Source organism: Fistularia commersonii, chromosome 25 (assembly GCF_037954325.1).
Source record: "Fistularia commersonii isolate RoL2024-O1a breed Wild chromosome 25, RoL_Fcom_v1.0, whole genome shotgun sequence".
NCBI classification, from domain to species: domain Eukaryota; kingdom Metazoa; phylum Chordata; class Actinopteri; order Syngnathiformes; family Fistulariidae; genus Fistularia; species Fistularia commersonii.
This window is the reverse complement of record NC_141308.1, coordinates 12,843,595-12,867,632: the sequence shown is the minus strand read 5'-3', so window position 1 is coordinate 12,867,632 and position 24,038 is coordinate 12,843,595. Positions and strand designations below refer to the sequence as shown.

Here is a 24,038-nt window from a genome sequence, read left to right as displayed (position 1 = left end):
AAAAATAAATAAAATAAATTAGATAGATATCATAATCACAACAACGATGATAAAAAAATAGAAATAAATTAAATAGATAACATAGTGACAACAAGGATTAAAAAAAATTAATAAATGAAATAAAATAGATAACAGAATGACAAGGATAAAAAGATTTAAAATAAATATGATAAAATAGACAGGAAGGCAACAAGGATAAAACAAATAAAATAGATAACAGAACGTCATCAACAAGGATAAAAATAACAGGATGATAACAACAACAGAAGCCATGCCACGTATTGGTCTAGGATGAGAATGGAATCACAAAAAGGGTAAAAGAATAAATAAAATAGATACCAGAATGACATTCACATTTTCTTTTTTTGTCTTTTACCAGCAATTCAAAGTATGCGCTTATTTTGGTCTACCTTTTTTTTTTTTTTTTTTTGCTTCTAATTTTCATAGCCATCCAGACGTCGCAATTTTTTTTTTTTTTATTTTCCATTTTTTTCAGCTCAGTGGCAGCCAATTAATCCCTGAACTGACAAAAATCTCAGATTCTCTGAGTCACAAACATGACTACATGTCTCGGGCACGTGTTCGATGAATTTTAAGTCGTTCACTGAGGGAATCCGACACAACAAAATGTGTGGATCTGCACAGGAAACAGGGCACTTGTCACTTTTAGCTAGTTAGCCATGTGAGCTAGCTGTGGAGCTAATCTGCCGTTGCGTTCATGGTTTAGTCAGTCCTTTTTTACCCATGTAACAATACATTTGATGACCGTCAGGAATTTTATTTTTAGGATGTTGTCGTGCATCCGTGTGGTTTCCGAATCACCGGGGAAAAACCCTCCCTCGGGTCAGAGTGTGGGTAAAATGTTGCTAATGTTGCTAAAATGTTGCTCGATGGTTCTTGCATGGGGAAACGGGATGGATGTAAGTCGCTGTCATTTACTTGTTATTCATCAGTGAATCAAATATTCACAGAGCGCACGTAAAAATGGTAAAGTCATTTCAAAATTTAAAAAAACTCAGACTTTTCAAAGCGCTTGAAAATAACGTTAGCTAAACGAGACTAGCGCAGTTCACTGTCATGCGGATTTTAAATAATTTTGTCCGGTAACCTGCAGTCCTACTATTTAGACCTAGAAAATAATCTTAGCCATTAAAAACTTTTTTGATTCTGTATACTTTACCTGACAAATAAAATGAAAAAACAAAAAACACATTACAGAATTTTTCGAGTATTAACTGATCCAAGATGGCCACCACAGGAAGGAAAACATCTTGAACTCTTGGGTTAATTTCATAAAAAATTAGATGAAATATTGTACATAAATATAAATATAAATAAAAACTAAGGTGATAAATTAACTGCATTTTGGAACAAACATTACTGGGGGGAAAAAATGATGGGATTTCAATGTGTAATTTAAAATGTCTGGAATAATTACAAATGTAATAACTTGCATATAAAGTTATCGGTGATAAAAAAATATAAATTAATGAAGAAGAAAATCTGGTAATTTATGCGATTGATAATAAAAAAGTAAAAGTGTGGGGGGCGAAAATATTCAAAACAAATATTTTGAAAAATAAAAAAGTCGATTCAGGCTCAACCTCTACGCCGACGATATTGTGATTTACCCTTTTCCGAGAAACAAACAAAAAAACAGTACAACAAAACAATTCCACCAAATTTTTTGTACCAAAAAAACACGGAAACAACCTGAAACAGCCGCCTTTCGTCTCTCTGAGACGAACGTAATGAAATCCCGTATCTGCAAAACTCCACCATGGCAAAAAACGAGGACGCCGCAGAGCAGTATCTTAGTTTTCCTTCCCCTTCTCTGCGCCGGTGCGCCTTTTCTTCTCGCGGTAAATTCACGGTGAAATGTAGCCAGGCTTCCTCGCCGTCTGCCAACACCGGAGGGTTTAGAAGTTTCAACTTCCCCTTTGGTTTCCTGCCAAACGTGGCCCGTTGACACACTTTGCTGGATAAAAGCGAGGAATCTGCCAATGCTCTGTTTTCGTTTGAGGGAACAATATGGGTCTCGGATTCGACTGATGCGCCCTTGATTTGGCAGCATCGGCGCACACCTTCACTGTTCCTGCATCAGTCGCCACGTCTGCGCTTTGAGGCGCCCGTTTGGCTTTTTCGGCCGCTGTCGGAGCGAAAACGAGGTCCAAGCGGGGCAGATTGACTTTCCCAGGAAATGGGCCAAAGAGGAGGAAGTTGTTTTTCTTCCTCTACTCGCCTCCCTAAACGCACCGTCTTTGTCATCTGACCCCGTTTTCTGTTTTTCCGTCTCCGACCTTCCACTGCTCCACTGAGATTAGGCATTATATCAACGCAGCTCTGGCTAGTACACTCTCTGACAAGAGTGTGTGACACACTGATGTTAGCATACCCTTCTAGAAGGCCTAGAAGCCCCTAGCATACCCTTCTAGAAGGATTCTGCAGGCCTCCATACAGATTTTTTTCATTTTGACCCTGTCTGGCGACAAACACCGGCTTGTGACACACTGACCCTACAATAGCCTTCGAGAAGGCCTTGGTGTCGCAACTCAACATCCAATTGGTTGAAGCAACACTTTCATCTTATTTTTTTAGTAGAGCGCCTGTCAATCTGACTCTGCAGACCTCCAGGCAGATTTATTTGACTTTGACCCTGTCTGGCGACAAACACCGGCTTGTGACACACTGACCCTACAATAGCCTTCTAGAAGGCCTTGGTGTCGCAACTCAATATCTAATTGGTTGAAGCAACACTTTCATCTTATTTTTTTACTAGAGCGCCTGTGAATCTGACTCTGGCAGATTTATTTGACTTTGACCCTGCCTGGAAACAAATCCTGGCTGAAATGTGATCGGTTAAATGCTTTATTACAACAATACATGTCTAGAAGCTGAACAGCCAGGGAAAGAGCAATGAAAGGAAGTGGACGAACTGTTTGGAGTTATTTAGAAAGTATTCATGGACGAAATATTATTAATGTAGGTCTGTGATTCGGGTATTTTTTAGGCCAGCAGAGAAGGCCTTACGGGCCTCGTCTTACATTCCTCACATGTGGGGATTTTGGCCGACCTTCCGCTGTTTTCCCTCTGAGTTAAACCCGCCCTCCCCTTTCCTTCCATTGCAGATCTTACCTCCATCTGCTGACCTTCACCACATCCATCATAATATCCCCCCCCCCCCCCCCATCGCTCAGTCCCTTTTTGTCGGTATCCTCCATCTTTGCCCTTTCTCTCTCCTCTATCCATATCTCCCCTCTCCCGCCCAGACTCCCGCCGCCATACCGTAATAATGACTGCATCGTCACTGCACCCACCGGCGGAGGGTGGGCGTTGCTAGGGAGACATGGGAGGCGGTTGCCATGTCGACAAAACCGCTCGGCAAACCAAGGGGAGGGAAGGAGCGATGGGGAAGGGTTGGACCGGGTGTGACAGTTAGTGAGGTCGGCGATTAAAAATAGAAACGCAGTGACAAGATCTCCCTCCTCCCCATCTTGCTTTCTACCGCCGCTGCCCGGCTCAGCAGGAGAACAAGATCCTTCCTCCACCTCCTCCCGTCCAGCTGTTGTCCGGCAATCCGTGACCTTCAACCGCTTCCTCTGACCTCTCGGGACTCTCAAACCCAAAAAAAGGATGCGGGTCTAACCCCTTCCGGTTTAAGCCGGGCTTTCACGGCTCCATCGGGGAATAATCCGGCGCTCCGCGAACTCCGGCTCACGAAAGGATGAAAGGATCAAAAAGCGCCGTTGTCGGGGAAAAGTTATCCCCGCGGTGACTTTTCTGACACCTCCTGCTTAAAACCTCCCGTAAGATCCGCCGCCCGCGGCGACGGCGGAGACAAAAAAACGGCGCCGCGCCATTTCGGAAAACATAATCCCAGCTAATCTGTAATTATGTCGGGCCAGAAATGTGCTCATTTAAAGTCCGAACTGTTCCATAAAATATGGAACTCCAGGCTGACCTTATTTAAGATAAGATAATACTTTATTGATCCTCCCCATAGGAGGAATCCGTTCATCACGGTGCAACAGTAATAATATCAATAAATATAAATAGAGGAAACAATTAAAAGGACAAAGACGATAACAAGGATAGGAAGGAGGATGGAAATAAACAGGATGAGAACGGAGGGACGACAACAACAGGGGTGAAGTAAATAAATAAATACGATAATGACATAAATAGCTGAATGCCGGCAGCAAGGATGAAAAGATTAAAAATAAGAAAAATAAATTGACAAAAATAAAATAAATAACGGAATGCCGAGAAGGTTAAGAAAATAGATAAAATAAAGACAGGAAAATCGATAACAGAATAACAAGGGTTAAAAAAATATATATATATATTGGAAAAGAGAATGATGTCGACAATGATAAAAAAAAAGTTAACATGAATAAAATAAAACAACATAAAAGAAAATAAAATGACAACAACAAGGATAAAAAAGAATTAAAAACAAATGTATTAATAAATAAATAAAATAGATAACAGAATTACAACAATAAACACAAAAATAGATAACAGGATAACAACAAGTATAAAATAAAATTAGAAATATATAAATAAACAAATACATTACAAAAATAAACATAAAAATAGTAAAAATAGATAACAGGATGACAACAAGGATAGAAAAAAAATAAAGTAAATAAACAAACAAAATAGATTACAACAATAAACATAAAAATAGTAAAAATAGATAACAGGATAACAACAAGGATAAAAAATTTTTTAAAATAAATATATAAGCAAAATACATTACAACAATAAACATAAAAATAGTAAAAATAGATAACAGGATGACAACAACAAGGATAAAAAAGGATTAAAAATAAATGTATTAATAAATAAATAAAATAGATAACAGAATTACAACAATAAACATAAAAATAGATAACAGGATATAACAAAAATGATTAAAAAAATTAAAAATAAATAAATAAATAAAATAGATTACAACAATAAACATAAAAATAGCAAAAATAGATAACAGGATGACAACAACAATAGAAGCGTCGTCTCCTTATTGGTCTGCATCAGGTCACCTGATCGGGTTAGGAGAGCCACATTTCAGATAAAATTAAAAATAGAGTCCATCTCCGGGATAACCATTAGTTTCTAACTCTGATTTAATGAAATCACTGTTAAAAAGACGAAATTGGACAGATAATCGTGCACCATGACGGAGGTATTCCAACAAAATACCCCAAATATGAGACCGGTATCACACACAGTTTTGATGGGATGCGTGTCCTAGTAATCCATTTTACAGGGGAAGGTACATGTCTGAACATTTTTTAGGGAATAATGAAGACCGGTACGTCGCTTCTAGCGTAAGCCAAAACAATAAGCGTAAGAATTCTTGTCACAATCTTCTTGTGGAGGCAACCGGACTTGTATTTCTTTCCTCACTTCTAATGGAGAGTTTCTGAATATAACCGCCAGGGTTTTGGGCGGGTCGAGGTCTTGTTGTGTAAATAGAAGAGTTGATGGGCAGAAACTTGGCCTAGTTTGGGAGTTGTTATGCTAATGTGGGTGTCGTTCATTGGGGACAAAGGTACAACTTTTGGGGACTCCATGTCTGTTGAGGTTACCGGTCATCCAGGTGATGGGGAACTCTTGTCTCGATGTTCTTGTCGTGCCAACAGGGCTTGAATTTCTTCACTTGAAGGTGTTGTACCCCTCGTCCAAGAGGCTTTTTTTAAGTTCTGAACTGAGCAAGTGAAGAAATTCAAGTCCATTTGCCACCACAAGAATTTGGGGGATTACCTGGATTGGAATGTGAAAAGGTAAAGCCAGACAAAGGAATGAAAGCTGTTGGATCCCATGGATTGAAGCTCAGGTTGAGGTTACCAGGACTGTTTCTGGTGGTGGATCTCTCCTGGTTCTTTGGAAGGTGCAGAACGTCTTGGACACAGTAATATTGAATATGTATCCTATATGTTTACCTGAAATCTGCACATGTGCAGACGTGCTGTTAGCGGTCTCTTGCCTATGGGTACCAATTGCTACCCTCCCCTGTGCCCGGTTCTTCAGTAAAGTAACCAAGTGCTACTTGGACCTCCGGTCGTCTTTTACACAACATGGTGTCAGAAGTAAATTCGAATCAACAACTCATAAAAAAATCTACTATGACAAAACAAGCCGACCTCTGAAACCTCCAACAGAGGGACAGGTAGTCAGGCTGCAAACACCGAAAGGACCACATCGGAGTTGTGAAAGAAACATGCAAAGAGCCCAGATTTTACCTGATTCAGTCGGAAGGACAAACATACAGGAGAAACCAAAAACACATCTTAACTGTTCCTGAACCTGCGCCGACTCAGGTCGACCCAAGAGACTCCTATCAGGACACTGGGCCTGATCCAACAAGGCGTACGACAGGTACCGGACAAGGATATGCAGAACAGAATGTGGACTCTGAGCCTCGAGCATGTGGCTCGAGGCTCTGCTTCCGAATCGTTTTTAAATGTGGATGTTTATAGAACGCGCTTAGGTCGCATCAGTAAACCTAACCCCAAGTACAAAGATCACTACTGCCAAGACGGTATTTTAAGGAAAGAGGATGTAGAATATCAACAGTGAACACAGTAATATTGAATATGTACCCTATATGTTTACTGGAAATCTGCACATGTGCAGACGTGCTGTTAGCGGTCTCTTGCCCATGGGTACCAATTGCTACCCTCCCCTGTGCCCGGTTCTTCAGTAAAGTAACTAAGTGCTACTCGGATCTCCAGTCGTCTTTTACACAACACACAAATCCCTGTGTGTGCAACTCCGTCTTGGTATCGATCCCAGTGTAGTGTTGTGTGTTTGTGAAAGGTTGTGTCTGAGGTCCCCTCTTCTGTTCAGAGATGGCGTTTCTTTTTCAACAAAGATGCCCTCTTCGACTCCTTTCTGGAACCATCGGCCTTCTCTGGCTAGGATACATTCAGAAACTCCCCAGGGGTCAGGAGAAGGGAAGAAGCCTCTGGGATGAGGGTATGAAACGTCTTCAAGTGAAGAAATCCAAGATTTCGACGCAAATTCACCCTGACCTGGATGACCTCGGACCTCCACGGACAATAAGCCCCGGCTTAGACGGGCAATATCATGGAGTGCCTTGTTCACTCAGTCAGAACATTGACCGACATGATGTGTGTCATAGAAACCGATAGGCTACATGAAGAGAGGGGTGTCAAACTCATTTTGGCCCAGGGTCCGCATAATTTGATGTCGAGGGTGCCGTAGCAGTAAAATCATAGCGTGATTACCAAGAAGTCACTCCAGTTTTTCCTTTGTTTTAGTGTAAAGGAGAACAGGGCAAGTATCCAAATCTTTATATGTCATGAACTGTTCCTTTAAGGTCTCATCGTGGCACCGAAAATTGCTGCATCCACCCCGAGCATACAGGTTTCTTATTAACCTCGACCGACAAATAAGAAGGGGTCCATTGTTCTTGGAAAACCCTACACTCCACTTTTCTCTTTTTTGACTTCTTGCCGACGTGGGTGTCGGGGCCAAATGGAAAAACAGATCAATTTCTAACAAGAAGTAAAAAATGCTATTTGCGGTCGCCCGGAATGTTGGCACCCATGTTGCTAACACTGACTAAAACAGTGGACCCCTAGCAGACAATATAGGAACTGCATTTTTATTTTTAAAAAAGTAGTTCATGATTTTTATATATTTTTTCAAATTGTAGATTTAATTCATGGGCCGGATTGGACTCCCTGATGGGCCGGAACTGGCCCGCGGGCCGTACGTTTGACACCCCTGCATTAGGAGATGACTTAGCTGTGGTGCAAGTGTACTTCGTCTAAGGACGTCTAAGGGAAGGGACGTCTAAGGATGCTAATGTGATGCTGTCAGACGCAACTAGTTGCTGGGATTAACGCGGGTGTCCTCTTAACATCTTCTTGGGACGGATTGTGGGCGTCATTTCGTCCGGAATACACGCTAACAGCAAACGCATCGGTCTCAAGCATGTTCGTCCGCGAGCGGATGATCTGCTTCCTACGGCTCAGCGGCCTCGTTGGCAAGCTCAGCCATCCGTCCGTCATCCGGTCCGACCCTCGAGTGCAGCCACTGTGTCCTCAACACACAGGAAATTGCGTTATGAGATGAAAAAAAAAAGCTTTTTATAGGCCGCTAAACGAAGCAGCTGCTTCTCCCTGTTCTTCAAGCGAAGGAAGGAAGTAGCGCATTAGTTTTTTCCCCTTTTCCATTTCGCAGCGCGTTAATAGACAGGATGTACTGTCATACCGTCAGAATTCCAGGGAACGGTGATGATAATGGTGTTGCGATGTCTGCTGGGCCTTGTCTTACTGCAGCGGTGATTAGCATCCTTTGCCGCAAAGGGCAGCGCCTCCGGTTGTCTTCAGTGGCGGCTAGGCCTTCGGTAGTGCTCCATTTATCCATCCACCTCTCAGTAACTGTTTCATGGCTGTAAAAAGCATCTTATTATGCAGAAATGCAGTACAAAGAGCCGTTACATCGCAGAGGTAACTCGTGATCCGGCGCTTTCACCTTGAAAAGTTCCTGCTTGCCCTGAAAAACGGTACAGTCTTATCAGTCTTTTTAATGTTTCCCTATTTTTCTTCACCTTTTGTTGTGGAGCTCTGTTTCCCTGGTTTTCCTAAATGTTTTGGACACCACCGTTGCTTTTAAGTGTCCGGCAGTGCTCTGGTGTCTCCTTGCTGCCTTGGTAAGTCAAGTCAAATTTACAAATCCAGTGTGGCTCCAAACACTCTGTCCATCCGTGGCAAATAACAAGCACTCCCCGAAATACAGCTATGGCTAGTCCACTCTCTCCGCTATCCAATCAAAGGGCGTGTGACATACTGACCCTAACATAGCCTTCTAGAAGGCCTTGGTGTCACAACTCAATATCTGATTGGTTGAAGCAACAGTATCTTATATTTTGCTACAGCGCCTCTGGGCAGATTTTTGTTTTTTATTTTGATCCTGCCTGGCAACAAATGCTGGCTGAAATACGATTGGTTAAATATGAAAATACATGTCTGGAAACAGCACAACCAGGGGAAAAGCTATGAAAAGAATCAGATGTATTCATGGACAAAACATAATTAATATCAGTCTGTGATTCAGATATTTTTTAAGGCCAGCAGAGAAGGCCTTACAAGCCCACCACTGATTGTCGTGCATCCCTTACATGCAGGGATTTTGGCGCAGCGGCATTTGGACAATCAGCGATGGGGATGTTTTGAATGGGAATCAAGCCGCAACATCACGCATTCCTTCCACTCCACACTGGACTCAAGAGACAGGAAGGAAAACATTAGCTTTTTTTGTTGTCCGGAATAAATTGAATCTCAGACAAACGACTTGATCAAGAGTTTAGGCACTCAAGATCCAGGGAGGGAGGCCAACGGTGTCGAGCAGCAGGTGTGTCGACGGCGACGGCTGAGTAGAGCTTTCATGAGCGTTGAATATTCTGGATGCCAGCAATGAAAAGGAAACTCTGAGGATTGATATTGGTATTTTGTTTTTTGAAACAAGTGGATTTACTGGGAGAAAATGTGACTCAAAGTGATAAAAAAGAGCCCAGAGATTAATTTTGGGTCTATATCATACATACATACATGTACGTATATATACTATCCCTTCTCTCTACATGACCCAACCATCTCAGTCTGGCTTCTCTGACCTTCTCACCAAAACATCTAACATGTGCTGTTCCTCTGATAGGGTCATTCCTGATCCTACATATCCTTGATACGGCCAAAGAGAAGCTCAACATCTTCATCTGTGCGACCTTCAGCTCTACCTCCTGTCTTTTCTGCAAGGCAACTGTCTCCGAACCAGACAGCATCACTCTCTTGTACATTTTTGTTGAAATCTTCTGGTTGCGGCAACAGGACTTGTATTTCTTCTCTTGGAGATGTTTCATCCCTTGTCCGCGACGCTTCTTCAGTTCTGACTTGTACACCTTCAGTCTGGCTGATATTCTTCTATCTCACAGCACCCCTGAAACTTGACCTTTTCCAACCTGCTTGATTCCGTTACTTCACCTCTTCTCCACAATCTGTGTTTCTCTGGACTGCTGACCCCAAGTACTTAAAATCCTCACCCTTGTTTATTTCCACTCCCTGTAGTCTCAACTTCATCTTGGGTCTCTGTCATTCACACACATGTATTCTGTCTTGCTGTAACTAACCTTCATTCCTCTCCTTTCTAGAGCATACCTCCGCCTCCCTAGATTTTCCTCTACTTGTTCCGAGCTTTCATGACAGATAACAATATCATCTGCAAACATCATTGTCCATGGAGATCCTGTATCACCACTGTAACAAGAAGCGGACTCCCGATGAACTCCCACCTCCACCTTTAACTTCTTTGTCACACCTACATCACAGCTCACCACTGTCTCACAGATTGCATACATGTCTTGCACCACTCTATCATACTAACAGGCTTTCTCATACAATACCAGAGGTCCTCTCTCTGGACCGTGTTGTACGCTTATTCTAGGTCTACAAAGGCACAATGCAGCTCCCTCTGACCTTCCCTGTTCTTCTCTACCAGCATCCTCAAAGCAAACACTGCATTTGTTGTACTCTTTTCAGTCATGAAACCATACCGCTACTCACAAATGCTGACTTTAGCTCTGTCCACTTTCCGCTACTCTATCCTATAACTTCATTGTATGACTCATCAACTTTGTCCCTCTATAGTTACAGCAATTCTGCACTCGTCTCTTATTCTTAAAAGTGGCCACATGACACTTTTGTGTATATGTACGTTTACACATAAGGCAGGGTCTCATCTTGTTTCCCTGAAAATACCCGTTCACTGATTCTCAAACCGAGAAGTCCTTTGACCTGAGGAGCCCCTCTGACCCGGACACGCAGCAGAAGGCTTTGTGTGGATTACTTATGTAACGCTCAACCTTGAAACTCTGCCGTCGTCCTCTCCGACTCCACGTCCCTCGGCGGTTATAGTAGACAAATTGTTGTTGGGGAATTATGTAATCGTATTCATTCAAGGTCGTCCGCGCGTGAGAAACGCTCTTGTTACTCTTGCGGGCCTCGGGGCGTGCAGAGGTGAACCGGGCTCGCTGTGCTTTTGGAAAGACAATCAGCTGTCACGTAAACGAAGAACCCCCCCCCTTTTAAACACGCCAAGGTTTGCGTATTTTCCTTTTTCTTTTTTGGGTGGTTGTTTTTAAATAGTTTTCCAAGGGCAGCGTTGACTCTGGCGGCTGGCTCGGTGACAGCCGGTCGCCTCCCGAGTATTTGTCTCGACTCCGCTGTCAACACGTTCACCGGCCGCCCTAATGAAGGCCTTCTGCGCCAGGTCTGCATTATCCTTCACGCCGTCAGAGAAAGTGAAGCCAGGTGCTCGGCTCAAGGACCCTCTGACCAATTAGCTGTTTTTCTTCCGCTACCAAAAGTGGGAGCAGAACTGGGCAATTTATCAGTCACACTTTTCCTTTTCTTTCCTTTTTTTTTCTCCAGATATCACAGTTTTACTCGCTACATCCAGGACACTTTTATTTCTGATTGAGTTCTGGAAAACAGTGCGAGTTAGTTGGCAAAGAGTAACCTTTAAAATGTGAATAATCTAAGGAAAGTCAGTTAGATGGGGGCTGAGATTGATCAAGAAATGGTAATAAGAAAGGCTGAGTGTCTTCTGGGGGAGGTGGTTTAGGACCTTCCACTTCCCTACTCCAACTGGAGCACCTCAACAGCAGCTTCAGCAAAGGACTCGTACGACACCAACATCTGTAGGAACCATGCAGGAAACGGTCGCCTCCAACATCTTCTGCAAACCGCACCAGCACTCAAACATCACCAACATGTTTATATTTCAGCAAACGCTTCCTTCAAGATAACTCCTACTCCTGTTCTTTTCCTATCAATACCATGGTAGTACAACTGAAACCCTGCTCCTAATCTTCTTGCCTAGTTACCTGTCCACCTGGTGTCCAGGTCACCTTCTGTCTCTACGTCGTGTCAACCAACTCTCTAGCTAGTCCCGTAATCGCCCCAGCTCTCGCACCTTCCTTGTCATCCTTCTTCGACCCAAAGTCCCTCGATGTCCACCGGTACCCTGGAGGTTATTGGCCCCGATTCCGGTCGTTGGCAATCCGGGCCTCTATGATGCGGTACGAGAGTCGTATGCTCGATTTGCATATTTGTTTTTGGCAACTTTTACCTTGGATGCCCTTCCTGATGCAACCCCTTCGCAGTTATCCGGGCTCGGGACGGCCACCTCCTCTAAAGTGCGAATGTACCCGGCTGCTGTGACAGCTTGATTAGTCTGTTGAAAACTGTCACTGTGAAATTGTGCAAACATGGCCTTGGCTATCATCAGAAAAAATAAACGGGTGTTGCAAAAAGGAAGTCACCTTTTCTAGATTGGCAAAATTTTATCCAGAAATGAACCAGTCGGGAATTAGCGGTAGGTCACGACACAACGGATGATCTAAAGGTTCACCTTATCAATAAGGTCGACCTCCTTTCTTTCTGCGTTTTGAATTTCCTGGGAAGATACCTTGCGTGAAAATCGGCACATCACGACACGCAGTCCTCAAAACGATCTGGACACGTAGGCCTCAAAAGGATCCGGACACGTAGGCCTCAAAAGGATCCGGACACGTAGGCCTCAAAAGGATCCGGACACATAGGCCTCAAAAGGATCCGGACACGTAGGCCTCAAAAGGATCCGGACACGTAGGCCTCAAAAGGATCCGGACACGTAGGCCTCAAAAGGATCCGGACACGTAGGCCTCAAAAGGATCCGGACACGTAGGCCTCAAAAGGATCCGGACACATAGGCCTCAAAAGGATCCGGACACGTAGGCCTCAAAAGGATCCGGACACGTAGGCCTCAAAAGGATCCGGACACGTAGGCCTCAAAAGGATCCGGACACATAGGCCTCAAAAGGATCCGGACACGTAGGCCTCAAAAGGATCCGGACACGTAGGCCTCAAAAGGATCTGGACACGTAGGCCTCAAAAGGATCCGGACACGTAGGCCTCAAAAGGATCCGGACACATAGGCCTCAAAACGATCTGGACATTGCCTTGAAAATGGACGGAAGGGAAATTTATTTATTTCAAGTGATGCAGGGTGGCTTTGGCTCAGCGTTTGTCCAATAGGAAGGTGGGCGGTTGGATTTGGTGCTTGGTGGTCCCCAACGCCGAAGGGTCCCTGGGTGAGACGCCAAACCCAAAGTCACTCCTGATGGTCCGGTTAGCACCTAGCGCGTATGAATGGGTGAATGTAGTCTTAACATCACGCGCTTTTAAAGTAGAGACAATTTACCTCTTAGTTGAGCGATTCAAAAAAATGGCCAAAAAAAAAAATCACTCAATGTATTCATGCATTCGTGTTATTAATTATTAATCGGACGTGTAACCTCGTTTCCAAACCCAGGCAGATTTGCATAAAACAGTCGTTTTTCGTCGGTGCGGTGTTGTTCCCGCGGCCCCAGGTGGAAGGTTCAACCGCCTCAGACCGCAGCAGGAAATACGCGACCCATTTGTTACATCACCGTTTCGGAGCAGATTGTGTACGCGAAGCGTGATGTGGAAAAAACAAACAAAAAAAAAAAAAAAAAAAAAAAAAACAAGACCCCCCTCCTCCCACCAGAGCGAGCGAAACGCCGAAAATAGATTTTTTTTTTTTTTTTTTTTTTTTACGCTTTGTGCGAATCAGCCTAACTTTTGAAATGCAAAACAGCCGACGCGCTCAGCGCTCGCATTGGCATGAATGACAGGTAGCTGTTTTCATGCTAAGGATGTGTTGGTGTAACAGTCAGACGGATTATCATCCAAATAGCAGGATGTTAAAGTATATTCAAATGACAGGAGGGATGCATTTACTGGAAACCGCGCCGTTAGCGATTGTATTATCGCGTGTTGGGAGCCGAAGAAACGGCACAATAGCGATTGCGCTAATCGTAATTACACGGTAGCTCGGCCGAGCCCGGAGAGCCTTTTGTAGCCCGTAAGGGGGGATGAAAAACGTTAGCGTGGCTCCTCGCAACGCCGCAGAAAACGCTCCCGAAACGCGAGCGTGTCCAGAAATAGCGAACGGATCGGCGTCGGAAAGCGTTTGGACCCGAGATTGATGTTAATTAGCGGCGCGCTACAAGGTCGTCATTAGAGCGCTAACGCGGCGGCGCGGCGCAGCTAGGGGACGTTAGCCGTCACCCATCAGGCATCTGAGATCGTCCGTTAGCGCTTCCTACCGGCGGTGACGTCATCGCAGGAAGCCCCGAATCCAATTTACCGCCTCCTTGATAGTTTCCCCCGCTAAATCGCTTTTTGATCGTGAACTTGTAAAAAAAAAAGAAAAAAAATGACGGGGGCGATTACAAGGCATTTTGAAAGTGACGCGTTTCTCAATTCGCAATTATAATTCCATCATTTCCAGCTCGTGCATCACCTGAGGGGCCCCGGAGGCGATTGGAAATGAATCCATTGGTACTTGGCTTTCAGACCTGGTTTTTGCGGAGAGGTGATATAAGCCCCTAATAAAGTACCTCACCGTGGCATCTCGATTGGATCAGGAGAACGTTGGACCCATGAGCTCCCATTATTTCCGTCAATTACTTGTGATTAATGCGAGCGTCGGCAGCTTTTCCAAGTCCCGGCAGCCCTGTGCCAAGTCTTTCGACAGAAGGAACAAATCCCCGTGTAGGATGATTAGCGCCGGTCCAAAGGCTCACCCAGACAGCAAGTCAGCAGTTCAATTTGAATTCTGCACAGAAATGTGAGCCTGCGACTTATATAACTTCTTCTTCTCCTTTGGGCTTTTCCCTTCAGGGGTCTGCACAGCGAATACACCTTCTCCATCTAACCCTACTGTCTGTATCAACGATCTTCATGTCCTCTCTCACGGCGTCCATCCATCTTCTCTTTGGTCTTCCAACTCCAGCATCCGTCTACCAATGTATTCACTATGATCCAACCATCTCTGACCTTCTCTCCAAAACATCTAGCATGTGTCGCCCCTCTGGTGGACTCATTCCTGATCCTATCCATCCTGGTCACTCCCAAAGAGAAGCTCAACATCTCCATCTCTGCGACCTCCAGCTCTGCTTCCTGTCGTTTGGTCATTGTAGATGTTTGTAGTCCACACAGCATGGCTGGTCTCACCAGTGTCTCCTCCACTTTCCTTTCCTTCCGACTGATGTTCTTCCATCTCTTCGTACCCCTGACACTTTTCTCCACCCATTCCAACCTGCTTGGACCCATCTCTTCACTTCTTTTCCACGCTCTTCTACGCTTTGAACTGTTGACCCCAAGTACCTGAAATCCTCCAACTTCTTGATCTCCACTCCCTGTATCCTCACCGTTCCTTCCCGAGTTCCTCTCATTCACAAATATATACTCTGTCTTGATGTGACTAACCTTCAATCCTCTCCTTTCCAGCGCATGCCTCCACCTCTCTAGATGTTCCTCAACCTGTCCTCTCCTCTCGCCACAGCTCACAATGTCATGTGCAAACATCATGGTCCATGGAGATTTCTGTCTAACCACATCCGTCAGCCTGTCCATCACCACTGCAAACAAGAGGGGCCTCAGAGCTGATCCCTGATGGAGTCCCACCTCCACTTTGAACTTCTCTGTTACCTCTACAGCACACCGCACCACTGTCTCACAGCGAGCATACATGTCCTGCACCAGTCAAACATACTTCTCTGCCATCCCAGATTTCCTCATACACAACCAGGCTGAGACTAAAACTCTTCATTCCTCTCCTTTCCAGAGCATACCTCCACCTTTCTAGATGTTCCTCAACCTGTTCTCTGCTCTCACTACAGATCACAATGTCATCTGCAAACGTATACAACAAATCTTGTAAAAATAACTAAAAATGCATTAAAGGGCAAGCGACGGCCTGGTCAAATTGACGTATGAGTCCACGTCACTCACTCAACAGCAAAACAATCAGTTTGCTTCTTAATTGTTGGACATCGATGGTTGAAATCGGAAATCTAGATATTCATTATTTGTGCCGTGTGTGCCGACTCCGATTGGTCAATCGCAGCACCTCAGGATTGAGCCCAGGACCTCTTGTTGCCTCCCCAAATCTAGATAGTACAATGCAAATGTGCGAGAAAAACGATTCGCCTTACATGTGGCCTCCCAGGGAGGATCGGCAAGCATGGTTCTTATCAACGTTGTTGTAAAATGCAGATGAAGAAAATTTGTCTCTTGTCGAAATCCACTCGTTGCAGCAACTGGACTTGAGTGTCTCCACTTGTAGACATTTCAGCCCCCTTCAGTTTTAATGGCCTGTGAGGAGTTTCTGAAATACCTACCTAGTAGCGTTGTACCCCTGACACTTGACCTGTTCCAGCACTCTAAGAAGAAATTCAAGTCCGGTTGCCACGACAAGAAGATTTGGACAAGAATTTGGGGGATTACCTGGATCGGAACCTGTTGGATCACATGGGCTGTGGTGCGGGAAGTTCTGGTGGTGGATCTTTCCTTGTTGTTTGGAGGTTGCCGAAGGTCCTCGTCTGTGTGTGCAAGTCCGTCCTGGTCCTGATCCCAGCACAGCGGGTCCAGGTCATGGTGGCTTGTTGTGTAAGTAGAAGAGTTGATGGGCAGAAACTAGGCCTACAGGAGTTGTTATGCTAATGGGGGTGTCGTTCGTTGGGGACAAAGGTACAACTTTTGGGAATTCCATGTCGGTAGAGGTTACCGGTCATCCAGGTGATGGGGAATTCTTCTCACATTCTTCTTGTTGTGCCAACAGGGATTGAATTTCTTCACTTGAAGGTGTAGTACCCCTCATCCAAGAGGGTTATTTGGTTCTGAACTGAACAAGTGAAGAAATTCAAGTCCAGTTGCCACCACAAGAATTTGGGGGATCACCTGGATTGGAATGTGAAAAGGTAAAGCCAGACACAGGAATGAAAGCTGTTGCTCAGGTGGAGGTTACTGGGGCTGCTTCTGGTGGTGGATCTTTCCTGGTTGTTTGGAAGGTGCAGAACATCTTGACCTGTGTGTTCAACTTCATCTTGGTATCGATCCCAGAACGGTGTTGTACGTTTGTGAAAGGTTGTGTCTGAGGCCTCCTCCTCTGTTCTGAGATGGCTTTTCTGTTTTGACAAAGATGGCTTCTTTGACTCCTCTCTGGAACCATCTGTCTTCTCTGGCCAGAAGACGGACATCGCTGTCTTCAAAAGAAGACCAGCCACTAGAAGCAGCTCCTGGTAGCTTCCACTCGAGTCTCAGCCCACATGACCCAACAAGGTTCACATTCTGATAACTTTGGCTTCCCCTTTTCACATTCCAGTCCAGGTAAATCCCCCAAGGTTGTACAAACGACACCCCCTAAATTCTCGTCATGTTGAAATCTTCTTGTCCTGGCAACCGGACTTGAATTCCTTCAGTTCAGAACTGAAGAAGTGCAGAGGTCCGTCCATTGCTTTGGGAGTCTCCTCATTTTCCAATCTGCCTACGACAAAACTCTTGACCCTCAAAAATCCTTGTCGAAATCTTCATGTCGTGGCAAGCGGACTTGAATTTCTTCACTTGAAGACGTTTCACCCCACATCTGAGAGGCATCTGAAGGTCATTAGGGGTGAACCGTCCCCAAAAAGCTACTCCTTTGTCCCCAACGAACGCCACCTCCGTTAGCATAGCAACCCCCTCGGACCTCGTTCCTACCCGTCAACTCCACCATTTCCACAACGAGCCACCGTAACCTGGCAGTTTTCTTGGTAAACTCCCCAAAGGACTCCGGGCTCGGGGTCACGCGGCGCCGTCCCCTGACCTCTGCCACCCCTTTTCTTCGCGCTCGGCGTCCAATTAAGGGCCATTCTGAGGAGAAAAGCGTCCAATCAGTGTCAGCTTGATTGCAGCCTCGAGTCTGGTCTCGCTAATCTCCTCCGTCCCCGTCAACATGTGACGGCGGGAGGGGGGGGGGTTTGTCGTACGGCAACCCGGTAACTGTGACGACCATTGATCTGATGGGTGTGTTTGTGTGTGTGTGTGTGTGTGTGCACGTGCACGTTTGTCGCTAGGGGCTGGATGCTGAAACGAGGCTCCGGCGAATGAGGGAATATGCCTGGTTGTCATGTGACCGTGATGTCAGAGAGAGAGAGCGAAAGAGAGAGAGCAAGGTGCAATTTAGCCCCACAGCTGATCCGTGCAGTGCTCAAAGAGAAGCCGAGAAGACACCACGCTCAGTCTCTCTCTCACACACACACACACACACACACACACACACTTGTAAAAACAACCACACTTTGCATACACATATGCACTTCACACACGACATCCCGCTCGCGCGCAACTCCGAGGCGTCACTTCAAAACAGAGACGGGGATGCGTCTCGTCGTTCACTTCCTAATCTCCTAGCGTTTTGGATACTCCGGACGTTTTTGCCTCCTGGACAAGAATAGAAGAACACTTGCCGGGAGACAAGAGGAAGACTGCGAGGGGGGCTGGGGGGGGGGGGGAGGAAAGGGAAAGCTACCAAGGAGAAGGAAGAGGACAGAAAACAGCGGGAGAATGTCTTTCCTGTCTGACTCGCCTTGGCAGCAGCCGGGCATTATCGCCGGCAACGGCGGCGCGTTCGGACAACCTTCCAGTGGGCACCAGCAGCAGCAGCAGAAACCCCCTAATACCCTCCCCGGTGCCAGCACCCCTGCCGCTCTGGCCTCGGCTACGCCGTCGCCCTCCAGTGATTGGCACCGCCAGGTCCAGATGGTGCCAGGGAGGACAGTCGCGGTAGCCGCCGGGTCCACTACCGCCCAGGGGGACTCCAAAATAACTTTGACCAGAGACGAGGTGAAATTAGGGCGAGGCGGGGCCGAGGGGACGGGAGCCAAGACGGCGGAAAGCTCCGGGATGCCGACCCTGATGATAGAGGACGAGTGCCTGGCAGAGGGGAAGCAGACAGAAGAGAGGCTCAGGGCAGGAGGGTCACTTGGAAGTGCAGGACAAAGCCCCGGCAGCCCCCTCTCTTCCCATTCCTCCCCTTCCTCTTCGCTGCCCTCCCCGGCTTTTTCGGCGGGGAAATTATTTATGAATTCCGCAGTGGACGCCGACTTGAACCCCGAGCCTGATAGCTCACAGCGAAACCTCTCCGTCCCAAAGATTGAGGGCGGGGACGGACTTAAAATCCAGGGACGTCAAGGGGTCGCGCAAGGCCGGGACGGTCTTTTTCCGAAACCGGCCTCGGGGCTCGGCGAGGGCTGTCGCTACATATCGGGAAGCCCGCCCGCGGTAACCGTAAATCAAACTACCAAATCTCTCGGAGGAAGTCCTGGAGGGCGAGCTCCGGGTACCGTTCCCCCTGCGGCCAACCCGATCTGGAGCAAAACTGCTGCCGCTCCCGCTTCAGGGCCTCGGGATCTACCTGAGAAAAGAGACAACGGCAATGTTTGGGGTGGCGGAGTAGGGGAGGGCGAAGAGGTAACCGGACACTTAAACCATACAGGAAAGGGAACAACCGGTGCACGCGCTCCACCGGGCAAAGGTGTGACCAACGGCAAGGACGCCGAGTCGAACGGAGACACGAAATGCGGCCAAACGGGCGAGCAGTCGCAGCGAACCGTGGTCAGGCGAGCCATGTCCGACTGCTCCCATCTGTCCGTGCCCACCGTGATGGCGGAAACCTACCCCAGCAGTTTGGCGGGCCTGCAGACGACGGCATCCAACCTACCCAATTTTTTGTTGGGAGCCTCGGGTCCGGCCAGGGGGTCGTACCCTCACGCCGCCGTCCGGCGCTCGCTGACGGACACGGGCGGCGCCGAAGCCACAGCTACGATGGCGGCAATGCTGTCGTCCCCTTTAATGGCGTCACCTGTCATACCGTCTTCCCCGCCCCCCAAGAGGCACCATGGGAGCTGTGAGACCGGCGTCTTACTGGCTGTTCCAGCCCCCACAGGGACATCCCTTAGCAGCACCCGAGACAGTACACTGAACACTATGGGTAAGAGTTTCTTCTGTGTTGCAAGAGATATGAGTTGAAAACATGTATACACGAAGTAACCTGTTAGCTAATTTGCTACCTAGCTGTGGAGGAAACGGTGAATCTTGTTGAAATCTTCTTGTTGTGGCGACTGGACTTGAATTGCTTCACTTGAAGTTGTTTCACCCCTCATCTGAGAGGCTTCTTTAGTTCTGACTTGTATGCCTTTCCTTTCAGTCTGGTTGATGGCCTTCTATCTCATAGTACCCCTGACACTTGATCCATTCCAACCTGCTTGAACCCGTTACTTCATCTCTTTTTCAGACTATCCATTACTCTGGATTGCTGACCCTTAGTGCTTGAAGTCCTCCACCTTGATTATCTCCACTCCCATCCAGGTCATGGTGAATTCGTGTCTAAATCTTCTCGCTGTGGCAACTGGACTTGAATTTCTTCACTTGAAGACGTCTCACCCCTCATCCGAGAGGCTTCTTCAGTTCTAATGACCTTCTAAAACCCTGGCAGTTCCATTTGCGAACTCCCCACAGGTCATTTGAACTGAAGAAGCCTCCCAGATGAGGGGTGAGACGTCTTCAAGTCCAGTTGCCGCGACAAGAAGATTTCGACAATGATTTGTTAAGGTCAAGAGTTTTGTCGTGAGCGGATTGGAAAATGAGGAGACTCCCAAAACAATGGATGGACCTATGTTGTCCCTAAAATCACGAATGTAGCTTAGTTGAAGGCGCAGTTTTGGTCGGGAAATGTGTCCCAAAGCTCTTGCTGGGGTTTCAAGTTGGAAACCTGTGTGCAGTTTTGTTTCCTCTTAAAATTTTAAATGTGTGTTTGCAAAGAAGTAGATGAGGAGATGTGAATAAGCAGCTGGAAAAATGGTACATCGAAGGCCCCGGGGCTACCCGCCCACCTCGTATCATGTCATAAAGTTCATTTCGCCCGCCTTCTAGCCAACTCGAGGCAGTCGCGAACATCTCAACGTCGCCCTTAGGGACGAAAACAATCATTTTTTCCGGGAACGGAGCGCCCAACTCGCCGTCTTATTACCTGTCGAAGCACACGAAAAGTCACCGACAACGCCGATCTGCTCCTGTGTCGACCGCCACTTTCCTCCCGGTCGGTTGCCAAAGGGAGCTTTGAGAGGGGGGAAGGGGGCGGAGGTGCCATGAGGGTATTACACTGCAAAGAATGAAAGAATACTGGTCTATCACTGAGCGTAAGGACTACAGACAGAAGGTCAGTGCCTGATCTCTACCTCTAGGACAAACTCCAGACCTGTAAGGTCAAGCTTACCAATCTCCTCTCTCATCCTGGGATGCGCAACCGCTTCTTACAGATGTATTTTTAGGGTGCGATGCAGCCGCTGAGGCGTTTTTGTGAAACTGTAAGTCGAGCTCAGGAGCTGTGAGAGCCGGACGATTGAAAAGCGGCAGCAGGGAAGTGGACACCCTTGACAAAGTACCTTTAGCCTTCTTGCTAACCGCCCTTGGTTCTTCTTTTTGGCACTTCAAACCCGTTATCTTGCAGATACCGGCTTAGGCCTTTCCGGTTCTTGGACCGTCTACGCTCCTAAACCGAACCCGATCTTCACCGTGGAAGTGACTTAGCACTCCGCTAGTGTTTGCGTCCGCGATGCATCGGGTGATCGATGGGTTCACGAGCCGAATGTACCGAGTTATTTGTCAAGTTAATGAGCTGTGCTTGAAAGGTGCGCAGGGCCGTCACGCATGTCGATAAGAGGCGGCCGGAACCGTCGTGACGATGAGCAGATGTGAGTCACGTCTCTGGTTCACCTTCAGGTCAGAGATCTAAAACATCCATTTAGTTTTTTTTTTTCCAACAAGATGTTTGGGAGATTATTTCCCTTCAGGAGGGCGATGGAAACCCGGAGGCTCAGTCTGTTTGACATTACCGACAGACGTTTAAAATGTCAGGACACCAGACGTACCGACACTCATGTCACGACCGACCTCCGACCCCGAATGTCAACATCTCAGCCGGGAATGGGTATCAGATACAGTATTGATCGGCGAGGTTGGATTTTTTGCCGTTATGTCTCCGCGGAGGGAAGTACCGACCAATGAAACGGTCCGATTGGCGCAGAAAACGTCGGAAAAATGTCAAATCAAAGCAACCCTTTGGGTTTTTCGCGTACATTTCATCGGGATCCACTGTTTGATAGTGGCCTTTTTCTTGACTGGACGGATTAGCGATGCTCCCGAGGTTCTCGCTTCTTGCTTCACGTTTTTTTTTTTTTTCGTCCCGGAGATGAACGCAAACCCGGTGAACCGGCGTCGCTTCCAACATTCTGGTATGCTACGCTAAAAAATAAAAAGAAATGTCCGACGTGAACAAGCTGTGCGGACAGACTAAGTGAGTCACCGACGTCTGACGAGCGCTAAGCTGTTTAGCCTGGATGCGAAGGACATAAGATTTGGCAGTGGGCGTTGCGCTGAAGGTACCGCGGAGACGAGGAAGGCGATATCAGGGATCATTTCCTGTTATTTATCCCCCGTTTCGACATTGTTGCTCTCAAATGAGCCCCTTTATTAACCGCGGGAGCTTCTTCGGCTCCGTGAAAACTCGGCACTCGGGCGCAAAAGGATGGGACGAAGAGTTCGGGGATCTCGGGCGGCTAAGATGATTAGCATCTTCGGACGGCAAATCTACAGATCGCGATGTTGGGAAACCTGGATGTTTGACTTGAAGCGGTCAAGACGCCACGGTTAGCGCTTCGGCGAGACGGTTGGATTCCAAAAAAATGGCAAAAAATGGCCGTTGGACCCTAAAATGTCCGGCCGCGTGAATGAGAAGATGAACGGTTGATAGTTTGAAATATTTGAAATTTTCTGGTCATTTTTCTTGTTTTATTTTTTCCTCGTCAATATCATAACTTAGATTTCTTAGGGCCAATTACGCTAGACGTTTGTGGTTTTTTCTTATTATTTTGATTTGATTTTATTCTTTTTTTTTTTTATGAACATTCTGAGTCTTAATAAATGTCATTGCTGGAATCGTCCAATTAAATCATTAAATGAAAAAAAAAAAAATTTAATCACATCTGTGATCCTTGTCTGGATGTGGAAAAGTCAAAGTTTTACTGTTTTTATTGTCAATACTGTTATTTATTTTTTTTGAACATTTATCAGAACAGGTTCCTCAACAGAATCATACACATTCTTACAAAACCTCATAACAAGATACACATTATACAATATTCTTTATAGGTCACTTATTTCCTCAATAGCAAGCGAAAAATAAAATAAAACTAAAAAAAATAAAAATAAAAAAAAACAACAAAAAAAAACCATCTAACTCAGTCAAATAGGGATAATATCTTCAACTCTCCAAATATTGTCAATACTGTTATTAAAGTTAAATGTAGATCCACGGTGCAAAAGTACAAAAAAAAAACGATAAATAATCTGCCACAAAAAAAAACAAAAAAAAAACACCAACAAGTTATGTCGAGGTAGTTATTGTTCAAGTGCGATTTTCTTTTTATTTATTTTTAAAGTGACACTTGTGCAATAAATAAATAAATAAATAAATAAATGGATAAATAAATAAATAAATAAATAAATAAATAAATAAATAAATAAATAAAAATATATGAATAAAAATAAAAAGCTGTGGAGAAAAAAAAAAATGAAAGTTGAATTTAAAAAAAAAAAAAAAAAAAAAACCTATCGCTCCTCTTCTCCTCAGGGCTGCATTTATCAAGAGCTATTGTCAGGACGGCCTCTTTGTTCCGATCTCTTCTTCTCGTCCTCGCTCAGGATTCAGATCCTCTCCTGGCGGATTGAATTACAAAACCCAGCCGTGATATCATCTCTTTTCAGGCCGCAGTCAAAGAGAGGAAAAGCTGGGACATTGATTAGACATTGACTGCACTCATTCAAATATAGAGCAGCTATTTCCAGCTTCTTCTGCGCACATACACGTCCAATCGACACATGCGTATGTGTGTGTGTGTGTGTGTGTGTGTGTGTGTAGGTGAAGAGCCTGCATAACTGCATTTTAGATAAAAAAGTAAAACAGAAAAAAAAAAACATGAGTGCATCAACTGGTTGCTTTTTTAGCATTATTATTTTCTAATTACACACCTGTAAAAGTACAGCGCAACCAAATGCAGA

The 24,038-nt window shown here is 45.7% G+C and overlaps 1 protein-coding gene across 8 annotated transcripts in view; it reads left to right on the top strand.

Moving 5' to 3' along the window:
• The window catches only part of LOC147219360 (uncharacterized), a 106,029-nt gene that overhangs the window by 49,141 nt on the left and 32,850 nt on the right, over positions 1-24,038 (top strand). Inside the window, exon 1 of one of the 8 annotated variants that reach the window (XM_086172647.1) lies at positions 18,455-19,911. The exons of 6 other annotated variants lie outside the window; for them this stretch is intronic. In XM_086172647.1, the coding sequence (XP_086028773.1) occupies positions 18,486-19,911 (1,426 nt within the window). In that variant the 5' untranslated portion in view covers positions 18,455-18,485. Of the gene's footprint in view, positions 1-18,454; positions 19,912-24,038 lie in introns of those variants that run through there. One more of the 8 variants, XM_086172645.1, reaches the window with a different exon arrangement.